Source organism: Oncorhynchus mykiss, chromosome 5, assembly GCF_057628025.1.
Source record: "Oncorhynchus mykiss isolate SJ-2025 chromosome 5, ASM5762802v1, whole genome shotgun sequence".
Lineage (NCBI taxonomy): Eukaryota > Metazoa > Chordata > Actinopteri > Salmoniformes > Salmonidae > Oncorhynchus > Oncorhynchus mykiss.
The window spans coordinates 49,857,538-49,872,989 of NC_143026.1; the positions used below are offsets into that span (position 1 = coordinate 49,857,538).

Below are 15,452 nucleotides of genomic sequence, written 5' to 3' on the forward strand. Positions count from 1 at the left end.
CAAAGTTCAAGGGGGCCGAATACTTTCGCAAGGCACTGTAGATAGCATTCCCATGTGTGAAGAGATTAGTTTTTTTCCACTCTATGGTCCCACTTCATGATACCTTATATCAAACCCAATTGATAGTATCCATGTAAATGCAGTGTAATTACAGTATAGGTACACACTGCGGTACTGCATAACGTTTATCTATGTATGGTAAAATAGGACCAAATAACCAAGTATCACGAATTGGTCCTCTTTCTCTGTGTTTTTCTCAGGGGAGGAAAGGAGACGCTGGTCTCTCATCTGGAACAGCCGCTAAAGGGGAGAAGGTAAGCCCCCCCCCCCTTCTATTCAAGTTTAGTCTAAGTTGAATCTAGGTTGTGTATTGACATGATATGTATTTATATGTATTTGTTTGACTGTCTTTCAGGGAGACCCAGGTATTCTTGGCCAAGTTGGACTAATCGGCCAGGCTGGTCGAAAGGTAAGAGAGACAGACACTCACCTATTGTTTGCTTCATACCTCATTGCCTCTCATCCTCTACTACTTTCTCATCAGAAAGCCCATATAACTGGAGTCTCATTTTGTGAGCTGGAATGGGTCTCGCTCTATGTCAAGATGTGAGCTGCAATGTGGCCCAGACACGCAGACACGCACATAAATGCGCGCACACACACACACACGTCTAGTACTCCAAATGCATACAAACACACATTTGGACTAAGAAAGAATAATCTCTGCACAATGTGTGTGTGAGGTCAACAGGTGGCGCTACAAAGTATTAACTTAAGGGGGCTGAATAATTTTGCACGCCCAATTTTTCAGTTTTTGATTTGTTAAAAAAGTTTGAAATATCCAATAAATGTCGTTCCACTTCATGATTGTGTCCCACTTGTTGTTGATTCTTCACAAAAAAAATACAGTTTTATATCTTTATGTTTGAAGCCTGAAATGTGGCAAAAGGTCGCAAAGTTCAAGGGGGCCGAATACTTTCGCAAGGCACTGTATAGTGCTGCTATACAGTGATATGGTGTGAGTGGCTGTGTCTGTGTTGGATGGTGTGAGTGGCTCTGCTCTTGGAGCTGGAACAGCCCAGCCAGCCAGATCTCTCCTCACTCCAGATCTGGCTGCCTCCAGGCATGTTTGGCTCAGCCATTTACCAACTGCTGAAAAGGGGCTGGGGCTGGAACTCCCAAGAGTCGATAATGGACCAGGAATCAATCTGATTGATAGATGATTTAGCATGCCAAATCATCATCCATTACCATGGTCGCCATAGCACTTTTGCGATCCCATAATACAGTCCATAATTTGGGCTGTTGGACATTGACGGAGAGTGGCAGACTGAGGCGAGACATAATGGGTTGGAGTTGCTCTGGTCTTGGAGATATTTTTTGCATCATGGGTCATTGATACGAGCTTTCCTATGGGACTGTAGCAGGGACATTTTGACAGAGCGACAATGCGAAGATGTTTCCAAAACAAACTGCATCATTCCAAATATCCAGCACGACATTTGATTGCCAATAGCAATTGCTTTGCAAATACACAATGTTAACTTTACACCAGTCGTGTAAAGTACTTAAGTAAAACTACATTAAAACCTCTTAAGGATCGAACACTTTTTTAAATTTTCGTCTAAAATGACATACCCAAATCTAACTGCCTGTAGCTCAGGAACTGAAGCAAGGATATATACATTCTTGATACCATTTGAAAGGAAACATTAATTAATTAACGCAGGAGAATATAACACATTAGATCCGGTTAACGATAATACAAAGAAAAAATCATATTTTTTAGCATCTTTGAAATGCAAGAGAAAGGTAACAATATATTATTCCAGGTTAGGTGCAATTTTGATATTTTTTGCATTGTATGTGCAACAGTTTTGACTGATCCAATGAACCATTGCATTTATGTTCAAAATGTTGTATCAAGTCTGCCCAAATGTGCCTAGTTGGTTTATTAATACATTTTCAATTTCAAAACTGTGCACTCTCCTCAAACAATAACATGGTGCTTCTAAACCTGTATTGCTTGCTGTTTGGGGTTTTAGGCTGGGTTTCTGTACAGCACTTTGTAACATCAGCTGATGTAAGAAGGGCTTTATAAATACATTTGATTTGATTTGACATAGTATTCTTTCACTGTAATAGCTACTGTAAATTGGACAGTGCAGTTAGATTAACAAGAATTTAAGCTTTCTGCCCATATCAGATATGTCTATGTCCAGGGAAATGTTCTTGTTACTTACAACTTCATGCTAATCACATTAGCCTTCATTAGCTCAACCATCCCACGGGGGGGGAACACTGATCCTGTGGTTAAAGTAATACTTAAGTAATACTATTTCTATTTTTGACAACGTTTACATTTGCTTTACTACATTCATAAAGAAAATAATGTACTTTCTACTCCATACATTTTCGCTGACACCCAAAAGTACTACTACATTTGGATTGTTTAGCAGGACAGGAAAAATGTCCAATTAACAATCTTAAAGAGAAAATCCCTGGTCATCCCTACTGCATCTGATCTGGCAGACTCACTAAACACAAATGTGTAAATTATGTTGGAGTGTGCCCCTGGCTATCAGTACATTTAAAAACAAGAAAATTGTGCTGGCTGGTTTGCTTAATATAAGGAATTTGATATTATTTATACTTTTACTTTTCCTACTTAAGTATTTTGAAAACCAAATACCTGTAGACTTTTACTCAAGTAGTATTTTACTGGGTGACTTTCCCTTCTCTCAAGTATGACAGTTTTACTCAAGTACCACTGCTTTATACCCACATAAGTAAGCGTTGGCCTTATGCACATCATAAAAGGAGTATTGTGACCGGCTAAAGGAAAATGAGGGATTAGGGATATTTTTGTTATCTCCGCATTTATGTACTATCAAAACAGTGCCTTCTGTGTATGTAGAGGTGTAACATGGCATGTGGTAACCAGTTATAACTGAGTTTTTACTGGATATGAACTACTTAATACTCACAGGCTCTCCTGTGTGACCAGGTGGACCAGGATGCCCTCTCTGTCCCTGAGGAGAGAAACACAAAGGAATGAGTACCAAGCATAGAGACAAATTGAGAGAGAGCAAGTGAGAAATTATAGATTGAAAAAGTTCAAGAAATTAGGTAAAATCTGAGAGAACACTGAAGAATTATGAAAGGGCACACGCAGCGAGTCACGGAACAGCTAACAGCTAGCTAACACTGTACTCCCTGTTCTTCTTGTTCACCCACATATCTACACACGACCCTAACTCAATCACCAAGTTTGCTGACGACATGATAATGGTAGGCCTGATTACCAACAATGGCACGACTGTCTACAGGGAGGGCTAGAGCCTTGGTGGAGTTGTGTCAGGAAAATAACCTCCCTCTCAAAATAAAAAACAAAGGAGCTGATAGTGGACTACAGGAGACAGAAGAGGAAATATGCCCCCATCCACATCGATGGGGCACAGTGGAGAGGGTCAAGAGCTTCAAGTTCCTTGATGTGCACATCACTGAGGACCTGCAATGGTCCCACCACACCGACACCATGGTAAAGAAGGCACAACATCAGGTAGCTGTAGAAATGTGGCATGGCCTATAAGACCCTTACAAACTTCTATAGATGCACCATTGAGAGCATTCTGTCAGGCAGCATCATCGCATGGTACAGCAACTGCACGGCCCTCAACCTAATAGTTTTCCAGTGGGTTGTGGGGTCAGCTCAATGCATCACCGGAGGCACACTGCCTGCCCTGCACTCTGTGTCAAAGGACGGCCAAGAAGTTCATCAAGGACCTCAGCCATCCGAGTCATCTGTTCACTCTGCTACCATTTAACAGAAAGAGACAGTACAGGTGCATCAAAGCCGAGACCGAAAGACTGAAAAACAGCTTCTATCTCCAGGCCATCAAACTGTTGAACAGTCATCATGCCATCTCCTGTAGTAAGTATTACTCCTGTAGTAAGTAAGAGACACATATAGACTCACTCAGTAACACAAAACACATACACACAAGCTCACACACCTCATACTCAAATATACTTCCTAATTAATAATGGCGCCGGAGGGAATGGCTGTTGTTTTCTTAGCATTGTTTGTAACTCATTTTGTACATAATGTTGCTGCTATTGTCTCTTATGACCCAAAAGAGCTTCTGGATGTCAGAATAGCAATTACTCACATTGAACTGGACAAAGATTTTCTTTAATGAGTCTGACGCGAAGGAAATACTATTTTGTCCAAACAGGGCCCAAATCCCCATCATCAGTGTGAAGAAAAGACGAAGGAAAAGGGGGAGGAGGTGGGGTCCCTTGGTAGAATTTGCAGACGAGTAGGTAAACCACCACTACTCTCCGTATTATTGGCTCACGTGCAATCATTGGAAAACAAACTGGACGATCTACGATTAAGACTATCCTAACAATGGGACATTAAAAACTGTCATATCTTATGTTTCACCGAGACGTGGCTGAACGACAACGCGGATAATAAAGAGCTGGCTGGCTTCGCCATGCATCGGCAGGACAGAGAAGCTATGTCTGGTAAGACAAGGTGCGGGGGTGTGTGCCTATTTGTCAATAACTGCTGGTGCACAATGTCTAATATTAAAGAAGTCTTGTGGTATTGCTCACCTGAGGTAGAATATCTTAACCTGTAGACCACAATATTTACCAAGAGAGTTCCCATCTATATTATTCGCAGACGTTTATTTCATGCCAGAAACCGATTCTGGCACTAAGACTGCACTCAATAAGCTGTGAAACGCCATAAGCAAACAAGAAAATGCTCATCCAGAAGCGGCGCTCCTACTGGCCGGTGACTTTAAAGCAGGCAAACTTAAATCCGTTTCACCTAATTTCTACCCTCATGTCACGAGTAACCAGAAGAAAAAAAACTCTAGACCACCTTTACTTCCACACACGGAGACGCATAAAAAGCTCTCCCTCGCACTCCATTTGGCAAATCTGACCATAATTAATCCTCCTGATTCCTGCTTACAAAACCTAAAGCAGGAAGTACCAGTGACTCGCACAATACGGAAATGGTCAGATGACACGGATGCTATGCTACAGGACTGTTTTGCTAGCACAGACTGAAATATGTTCCGGGACTCATCCAATGGCATTGAGGAGAATACCACCTCAGTCACCAGATTTATCAATAAGTGCATCGACGACGTTGTCCCCACAGAGACCGTACGTACATTTCCCAACCAGAAGCCATGGATTTCAGGCAGCATCCGCACCGAGCTAAAAGCTAGAGCTTCTGCTTTCAAGGAGCGGGACAATAATCCGGACGCTTATAAGAAATCCTCTATGTTTTCAGACAAACCATCAAACAGACAAAGCGTCAATACAGGACTACGATTGAATCCTGCTACACTGGTTCTGATGCTCGTCGGATGTGGCAGGGCTTGAAAAATATTACGGACTACAAGGGGAAACTCAGCCACGAGCTTCCCAGTGACACAAGCCTACCAGACAAGCTAAATGCTTTTTGTGCTTGCATCGATGCAAGCAACACTGAAGCATGCATGAGAGCACCAGCTGTTCCGGACGACAGTGTGATCACGCTCTCCTTAGCCAATTTGAGAAAGACCTTTATACCGGTCAATATTCACAAAGCCGTGCATGATATAATAATAATAATCTAGACGGATTACCAGGTAGGGTACTCATATCATGCGCGGATCAACTGGCAATGTTCTTCAATCTCTCCCTGACCAAGTCTGTAATACCTACATGTTTTAAACAGGCCACCATAGTCCCTGTGACAAAGAAAGCGAAGGTAACCTCGCTAAATGCGCTCCTGAGTGGCGCAGCAGTCTAAGGCACTGCATTGAACATTCCCAAGATGGCATAGCAGTTCAGTCGTATTTTTGTCCTCGTCCTGTCGTGTATAGAAATATATAGATATATTTACAACTTTTTTTTCACATACATTTTTAATTTTCCAAAAACTCATCTTCAGAACACTCTCCTGCAATCCGCTTCACCAATTTATATTTATATAAAAAAGTATTATTTACCTCAGATCTGTAATCCTCCGAGAGGCTAGCCAGAAATTAGCCAGAAGCTAGCCGGGAGCTAGCCAGAAGCTGGTCCAGAAGCTACTCTGAAGCTGGTTCAGAAGCTAGTTAGCTTATTTACTGGCTAATCGTTAGTACTCAGCTAACCACGGTTTGTGGTCATCGGCTGTCCTTTGGCTCGAGAATCTATCGCCAGTTTTGTATGGCGCGGTGCAGCGCAGCGCGGCTCGGAACGGAACATACCGGATTTCGGCCGCTGGCTCTGGACATCCATACCTGGATCTCACAGCTAGCTAGCTGCTATCCGTGTGACTATCGGCTTTCGTCGATTCCGGAGCTAACATCAATTGTTCCGGAGCTAGCCAGCTGAAGAGTTCCATCAATCACTCCTGGGCTGCAGTCACCTATCCGGACCCGTTTTGCTGCCTACGCGGAGCCCCACCGGGCCTTCACAGTTGGACTGCCGACGTTGTCTACCCGAGGGAATTGTCCGGCTGGCTCCTCCGGCGCAACGTTGCCTGGGCGCCCATCTGTGGCCTGCTAGCCGTTGGCTATCTTATCGGCTGCTATCTGAATAGACAATCGGACAATTTTTATTTTATTTTTATTTATTTATTTATTTTTCTTCTTGGGCCTCTATAACTATATCTATTGTTTTTATTTTGTTGTTGTTGTGTGATTTGGATTAATCCCCTCTACCACACGGAAACCCACTAATCTACTGACGGAACGCAAGAGTTGGCTAATAACAGACCTCCATTCTATGCTAGCTTGCTCCTATGCTAGCTTGCTACAGATTTAGCTGTCTAAATCGCCGTGACCCCCAACCAACCTCTCCACTCACTGGACCCTTTTGATCACTCGACTGAGCATGCCTCTCCTTAATGTCAATATGCCTTGTCCATTGCTGTTCTGGTTAGTGTTTATTGGCTTAGTTCACTGTAGAGCCTCTAGTCCTGCTCATTATACCTTATCCAACCTATTAGTTCCACCACCCACACATGCAATGACATCTCCTGGTTTCAATGATGTTTCTAGAGACAATATCTCTCTCTTCATCACTCAATACCTAGGTTTACCTCCACTGTATTCACATCCTACCTTACCTTTGTCTGTACATTATACCTTGATGCTATTTTATCGCCCCCAGAAACCTCCTTTTACTCTCTGTTCCAGACGTTCTAAACGACCAATTCTTATTGCTTTTAGCCGCACCCTTATTCTACTCCTACTCTGTTCCTCTGGCGATGTAGAGGTGAATCCAGGCCCTGCAGTGCCTAGCTCCACTCCTATTCCCCAGGCACTCTCTTTTGACGACTTCTGTAACCGTAATAGCCTTGGTTTCATGCATGTTAAAATTAGAAGCCTCCTCCCTAAGTTTGTTCTATTCACTGCTTTAGCACACTCTGCCAACCCGGATGTTCTAGCTGTGTCTGAATCCTGGCTTAGGAAGACCACCAAAAATTCAGACATTTTAATTCCAAACTACAACATTGCAACGTTGCAATCTACTGCAAAGATAGCCTGCAGAGTTCTGTCCTACTATCCAGGTCTGTACCCAAACAATTTGAACTTCTACTTTTAAAAATCCACCTCTCTAAAAAATAGTCTCTCACCGTTGCCGCCTGCTATAGACCACCCTCTGCCCCCAGTTGTGCTCTGGACACCATATGTGAACTGATTGCCCCCCATCTATCTTCAGAGCTTGTGCTGCTAGGCGACCTAAACTGGAACATGCTTAACACCCCAGCCATCCTACAATCTAAACTTGATGCCCTCAACCTCACACAAATTATCAATGAACCTACCAGGTACCTCCCCAAAGCCTTAAACACGGGCACCCTCATAGATATCATCCTAACCAACTTGCCCTCTAAATACACCTCTGTTGTTTTCAAACAAGATCTCAGCGATCACTGCCTCATTGCCTGCATCCGTAATGGGTCAGCGGTCAAACGACCTCCACTCATCACTGTAAAACGCTCCCTGAAACACTTCAGCGAGCAGGCCTTTCTAATCGACCTGGCCGGGGTATCCTGGAAGGATATTGATCTCATCCCGTCAGTAGAGGATGCCTGGATATTTTTTTTAAATGCCTTCCTAACCATCTTAAATAAACATGCCCCATTCAAGAAATTTAGAACCAGGAACAGATATAGCCCTTGGTTCTCCCCAGACCTGACTGCCCTTAACCAACACAAAAACATCCTATGGCGTTCTGCATTAGCATCGAACAGCCCCTGTGATATGCAGCTGTTCAGGGAAGCTAGAAACCATTATACACAGGCAGTTAGAAAAGCCAAGGCTAGCTTTTTCAAGCAGAAATTTGCTTCCTGCAACACTAACTCAAAAAAGTTCTGGGACACTGTAAAGTCCATGGAGAATAAGAACACCTCCTCCCAGCTGCCCACTGCACTGAAGATAGGAAACACTGTCACCACTGATAAATCCACCATAATTGAGAATTTCAATAAGCATTTTTCTACGGCTGGCCATGCTTTCCACCTGGCTACTCCTACCCCGGTCAACAGCACTGCACCCCCCCACAACAATTCGCCCAAGCCTTCCCCATTTCTCCTTCTCCCAAATCTGCTCAGCTGATGTTCTGAATGAGCTGCAAAATCTGGACCCCTACAAATCAGCCGGGCTAGACAATCTGGACCCTTTCTTTCTAAAATTATCTGCCAAAATTGTTGCCACCCCTATTACTAGCCTGTTCAACCTCTCTTTCGTGTCGTCTGAGATTCCCAAAGATTGGAAAGCAGCTGCGGTCATCCCCCTCTTCAAAGGGGGTGACACTCTTGACCCAAACTGCTACAGACCTATATCTATCCTACCATGCCTTTCTAAGGTCTTCGAAAGCCAAGACAACAAACAGATTACCGACCATTTCGAATCTCACCATACCTTCTCTGCTATGCAATCTGGTTTCAGAGCTGGTCATGGGTGCACCTCAGCCACGCTCAAGGTCCTAAATGATATCTTAACCGCCATCGATAACAAACATTACTGTGCAGCCGTATTCATTGATCTGGCCAAGGCTTTCGACTCTGTCAATCACCACATCCTCATCGGCAGACTCGACAGCCTTGGTTTCTCAAATGATTGCCTCGCCTGGTTCACCAACTACTTATCTGATAGAGTTCAGTGTGTCAAATCGGAGGGTCTGCTGTCCGGACCTCTGCCAGTCTCTATGGGGGTGCCACAGGGTTCAATTCTTGGACCGACTCTCTTCTCTGTATACATCAATGAGGTCGCTCTTGCTGCTGGTGAGTCTCTGATCCACCTCTACGCAGACGACACCATTCTGTATACTTCTGGCCCTTCTTTGGACACTGTGTTAACAACCCTCCAGGCAAGCTTCAATGCCATACAACTCTTCTTCCGTGGCCTCCAATTGCTCTTAAATACAAGTAAAACTAAATGCATGCTCTTCAACCGATCGCTACCTGTACCTACCCGCCTGTCCAACATTACTACTCTGGACGGCTCTGACTTAGAATACGTGGACAACTACAAATACTTAGGTGTCTGGTTAGACTGTAAACTCTCCTTCCAGACCCATATCAAACATCTCCAATCCAAAGTTAAATCTAGAATTGGCTTCCTATTTCGCAACAAAGCATCCTTCACTCATGCTGCCAAACATACCCTTGTAAAACTGACCATCCTACCAATCCTCGACTTTGGCGATGTCATTTACAAAATAGCCTCCAATACCCTACTCAACAAATTGGATGCAGTCTATGACAGTGCAATCCGTTTTGTCACCAAAGCCCCATATACTACCCACCATTGCGACCTATACGCTCTCGTTGGCTGGCCCTCGCTTCATACTCGTCGCCAAACCCACTGGCTCCATGTCATCTACAAGACCCTGCTAGGTAAAGTCCCCCCTTATCTCAGCTCGCTGGTCACCATTGCATCTCCCACCTGTAGCACACGCTCCAGCAGGTATATCTCTCTAGTCACCCCCAAAACCAATTCTTTCTTTGGCCGCCTCTCCTTCCAGTTCTCTGCTGCCAATGACTGGAACGAACTACAAAAATCTCTGAAACTGGAAACACTTATCTCCCTCACTAGCTTTAAGCACCAACTGTCAGAGCAGCTCACAGATTACTGCACCTGTACATAGCCCACCTATAATTTAGCCCAAACAACTACCTCTTTCCCTACTGTATTTTATTTATTTATTTATTTTGCTCCTTTGCACCCCATTATTTTTATTTCTACTTTGCACATTCTCCCATTGCAAATCTACCATTCCAGTGTTTTACTTGCTATATTGTATTTACTTTGCCACCATGGCCTTTTTGCCTTTACCTTCCTTATCTCACCTCATTTGCTCACATCGTATATAGACTTGTTTATACTGTATTATTGACTGTATGTTTGTTTTACTCCATGTGTAACTCTGTGTCATTGTATGTGTCGAACTGCTTTGCTTTATCTTGGCCAGGTCGCAATTGTAAATGAGAACTTGTTCTCAACTTGCCTACCTGGTTAAATAAAGGTGAAATAAAAAAAATAAAAAAATAAATCTCAGTGCTAGAGACGTCACTACAGACCCTGGTTCGATCCCAGGCTGTATTACAACCGGGAGTGCTATAGGGTGGCTCATAATTGGCACAGTGTCATCCGGGTTAGGGGAGGGTTTGGCCGGGGTAGGCCGTCATTGTAAAATAAGAATGTGTTCTTAACTGACTTGCCTAGTTAAATAAAGGTTAAATAAAATAACAAATAAAAAAAAGTATTACCGTACCATAGCACTCACGTCGGTAGCCATGAAGTGCTTTGAAAGGCTGGTCATGGTTGACATCAACACTATCATGCCGGAAACCCTAGACCCACTCCAATTCGCATACTGCCCCATCCACAGATGACGCAATCTCAATTGCACTCCTCACTGCCCTTTCCCAACTGGACAAAAGGAACACCTATGTGAGAATGCTGTTCATTGACTGCAGGTCTGCATTCAACACCATAGTGCCCATGAAGCTCATCACTATGCTAAGGACCCTGGGACTAAACACCTCCCTCTGCAAATGGAGCCTGGACTTCCTGATGGGACGCCCCCAGGTGGTAAGGGTAGGCAACAACACATCTGCCACGCTGATCCTTAAAATTGGGGCACCTCAGGGGTGGGTGCATAGTCCCCACCTGTACTCCCTGTTCACCCACGACTGCGTGGCCAAGCACGACTTCACCATCATTAAGTTTGTAAACTACACAAAAGTGATCACCAACAACAATGAGACAGCCTATAGGGAGAATGTCAGAAACCTGGCAATGTGGTGCCAGGACAACAACCTCTCCCGGTACCTGTTGTATTCGGGCGCATTTGACAAATAACATTTGATTTCATATATACACTCACACACACACACTCCCATAATCACAAACACATACAGTGCTGTGTCCCATATAGAGAGAGACATTAAACACTGGATTGTTCGTACTGTGTATTCATATACTGTTTTCTTATATACACTACTTTACATTGTATTTTTTTTAAATAACATATGCCATTTAGCACTCTTTTTTTAGAGTCATGTGTGCATACATTTTACGTATGGGTAAATCGAACCCACTACCTGGAGTTACAAGCGCAATACTCTACCAACTGAGCTCAATAAAAGAAGCACACTGCTCCATCCATACTCCACATATTTATATACTGGATTCTTGTTCACATACTGGATTATATACTAAGGGGCCGATGCAGACTTAGGAAATGTATGCCTTTCCTACACACTTCTCAGTAGTTGGTATCAGGGGTTGGAACCCACATGATTTTCCAATGATTTCATTCTGAACAGAACCATTCTTTTTTTTGTTCTGATCCACTGTTCTGACCAGCAAAATAAAGTTCTTAACCCGGTTCGAACAAAAACAATTCTGGTTTATATTGCTCGATAAAAGATTCTTTAAAGATCCTTCAAAGTTAACTCTCATTGATCTTAATTTAACAAAAATGTCACCCCAAGACATTAGTGACCATTGCACAACTGTTTGTGTTAGAGATCTAAATCTAAGGTCCGTGTCATCACAAAGAGGAATTTTAAAAATGTCAGTGAACAGGCTTTTTGACATTATTTTTTATTTTAGTGACCTTGATTGTATTTCAGTTATACCTGAACCTGATTTAGCTTTGAGCCTTTTTGCAGATGTATTCAATACTATTGTGGATAATCAGGGTTAATGGTAGATTGAATGCCTGGTACACTGGGGTCATTCATAAAATATATGATGCTTGGGTCAAGGCCAGGAGCACAGGCTTAGGCCCAGACTGGCAAGCTTATAATTAAGCAACTGAGGAATCATTGTGTAAGACAAATCTTTCCGATTGTAATGGAACCTGGTTAAATTCTGTAAAACTGTCAAAAACCTGAAAGGTTCTACTTCCTCCTCTCTGCCACAACAAATGAATTCAGACACTGGCCTCATTACAATTGAGCCCAGTGGCCTCCATAATCGATGCATTAATCACCATTTTATTTCAGCGGGTTATCTCTTTGAAAGCAGCGTTTAGAAATGCTGATCTGCTGTCAAGAACATAGAGTTCATTTCAGCCTATGCTGCCCTTCAGTCCCTTGACTTTTTGGCCCTGATGGAGACATTGATAACCCCAGAGAACACTGCTACTCCAGCTGCACTTTCTTCATCTGACTACGTTTTCTCTCATAGTCCAGGAGCATCTGGTCATCGCGGTGGTGGCACAGGTCTTCTCATTTCTCGTAAATTGAGATTTTCTATTTTCTTCCTCTCTCACCTGTACATCTCCTCATTTGAATTCCATGCTGTCACTGTCAATTGTCAACTCAAGCTTAACATTATTATTATTGTCATCTATCGCCCACCATGTGCCCTTAGAGAGTTCCTCAATGAGCATGACACCTTGATAAGCTCATTTCCTGCCGATGGCTCACCACTCTTTGTACTTGGCAACTTCAACCTCCCCATGTCTGCCTTCGATTCATTTCTTTCGAACTCTCTCTTTCCCCTACTTGCCTCTTTTGACTTCACACTTTCCCAATCCCTTCCAACTCACAAGACAGGCAATACGCTTGACCTCATCTTTACTAGAGGCTGCTCGCCTACTAAATCTCACTGCAACCCCACTCCAGGTCTCTGATCACTGGTCTCCCTTTCCTCCAACCCTAACCACTCAGCCCCTACCCAGCTGGTCACACAATATTTCTCCAACTGCTCCTCTTCTGTCATATCTCCCTTCTGTTAAATCCTTCTCCCTCCTGTCTCCTGATTCAGCCTCTTCGACCCTACACTTTTCCCTTTCCGCATCCTATTACTCGCATTGTCTCCTTTCCTCCCGCCCTCCCCTCCTGCTCCGTGGCGGAGTGACTCATTGTGAGCTGACAGAACAGGGCTGCAGGCAGTTGAGGAAAACTAAACTTCCGGAGGACCAATCATCTCCTCCCTCTACGGGCGACTTTGTCAACCACTTTCAAAAGAAGGTTGACGACATCCGCTACTCATTCCCTTAGCCTATTGAGTCCACTGGTCTCACTTGCATATAATTACCTTATGCCTTGACCTCTTTCTCCCCTCTCTCTCCAGATTAAATCCTGTGACTTCTGAAGTCGGGCTGCCCGACAATCTTCCTACTCGACCCCATCCCCTCCCCTCCTCACTTCTCTGTATCACAGAGGCCTTTACACTGCCAAAGCTGACTCTTCTCCTCTATTCTCATCCTCCTAGATCTATCTGCTGCCTTCGACACCTTGAACCATCAGATCCCCCTCCTTACACTCTTAGGGGTGGGCGTCTCTGCACACTTTTGGATTTGCATCCGACTGGCGGGCCACTCCTACCAGGTGAAGTAGAGAGGATCTAAGTCTGCACCACATACTCTCACTACTGGTGTCCCTCAGGCCTCAGTTCTAGACACTCTCCACTTCTCTCCAAATCACTCGGCGCCGACATATCCTCACATGGTCTCTCCTATCATTGCTATTCAGATGACACTCAACTACTTTTCTCCTTCCCCCCCTTCTGACACTCAGGTAGCGACATGCATCTCAGAGTGCCTGGCAGATATCTCAACTTGGATGTCGGCCCATCATCTCAACCTTGACAAGACAGGGGTGCTCTTCCTCCCGGGGATGGCCTGCCCACTCAAAGACCACTACATCACGGTTGACAACTCCACAGTGTTGCACTCCCAGGGTGCAAAGCACCTTGGCATAACTCTGGACAACACCCTTTCGTTCTCTGAAACCATCAAAGCAATGACTCGCTCCTGCAGGTTCATGCTCTACAACATCTGTAGAGTACGACCCTACCTCACACAAAAAGCAGTCCAGGTCCTAATCCAGACACTTGTCCTCTCCTGGCTGGACTACTGCAACTTACTGTTGGCTGGGCTCACCAATTGTGAAATAAAACCCCTGCAGCGTATCCAGAACGCTGCAGCCTGCCTGGTTTTCAACCTTCCCAAGTTCTCTCATGAAATAATAATGACAATAACTCTCATGAAATAAATAAATTAGGCCTTAATCTATGGATATCACATGACTAGGCAGGGACACAGCCATGGGTTGGCCTGGGACGGCATAGGCCCACCCACTTGGGAGCCAGGCTCAGCAAATCAGAATGAGTTTTCCCCACAAATGGGTATTATTACAGACATAAATAATCAGCACCCCCTCCCCTCAGACAATCCCGCAGGTGAAGAATCCGGATGTGGAGGTTCTGGGCTGGCATGGTTACACGTGGTCTGTGGTTGTGAGGCCGTTTGTATTAGAGGTCGACCAATTAATCGGAATGGCCGATTAATTAGGGCCAATTTCAGGTTTTCATAACAATCGAAAATCGGTATTTTTAGACGCCGATTTTGCCTGGGTTTTTTTTCTATATTTTTTTAGAACTTTACTTAACTAGGCAAGTCAGTAAAGAACACATTCTTATTTTCAATGACGGCCTAGGAACGGTGGGTTAACTGCCTTGTCAGCTCAGGTATTCAATCTTGCAACCTTACGGTTAACTAGTCCAACGCTAGTTAACCATAAGAAGTTAAGGTAAGTTGCTAGCTAGCATTAAACTTATCTTATAAAAAACAATCAATCAATAAATCATAATCACTACACATGGTTGATGATATTACTAGTTTATCTAGCGTGTCCTGCGTTGCATATAATCGATGTGGTGTGCATTCCTCGAAAAAGGACTGTCGTTGCTCCAACGTGTACCTAACCATAAACATCAATGCCTTTCTTAAAATCAATACACAGAAGTATATATTTTTAAACCTGCATATTTAGCTAAAATAAATCCAGGTTAGCAGGCAATATTAACCAGGTGAAATTGTGTCACTTCTCTTGCGTTCATTGCACGAAATCAGGGTATATGTAACAGTTTGGGCCGCCTGGCTCATTGCGAACTAATTTGCCAGAATTTTACGTAATTATGACT

General features: G+C 43.8%; 1 protein-coding gene across 3 annotated transcripts in view; it reads right to left on the bottom strand.

The window, feature by feature from the left end:
• The window catches only part of col27a1a (collagen, type XXVII, alpha 1a), a 292,008-nt gene that overhangs the window by 202,360 nt on the left and 74,196 nt on the right, over positions 1 to 15,452 (bottom strand). For all 3 annotated transcript variants that reach the window (XM_090235098.1, XM_090235099.1, XM_036977752.2), the window contains one exon: positions 2,988 to 3,032. In XM_090235098.1, the coding sequence (XP_090091224.1) occupies positions 2,988 to 3,032 (45 nt within the window). The remainder of the gene's footprint in view (positions 1 to 2,987; positions 3,033 to 15,452) is intronic.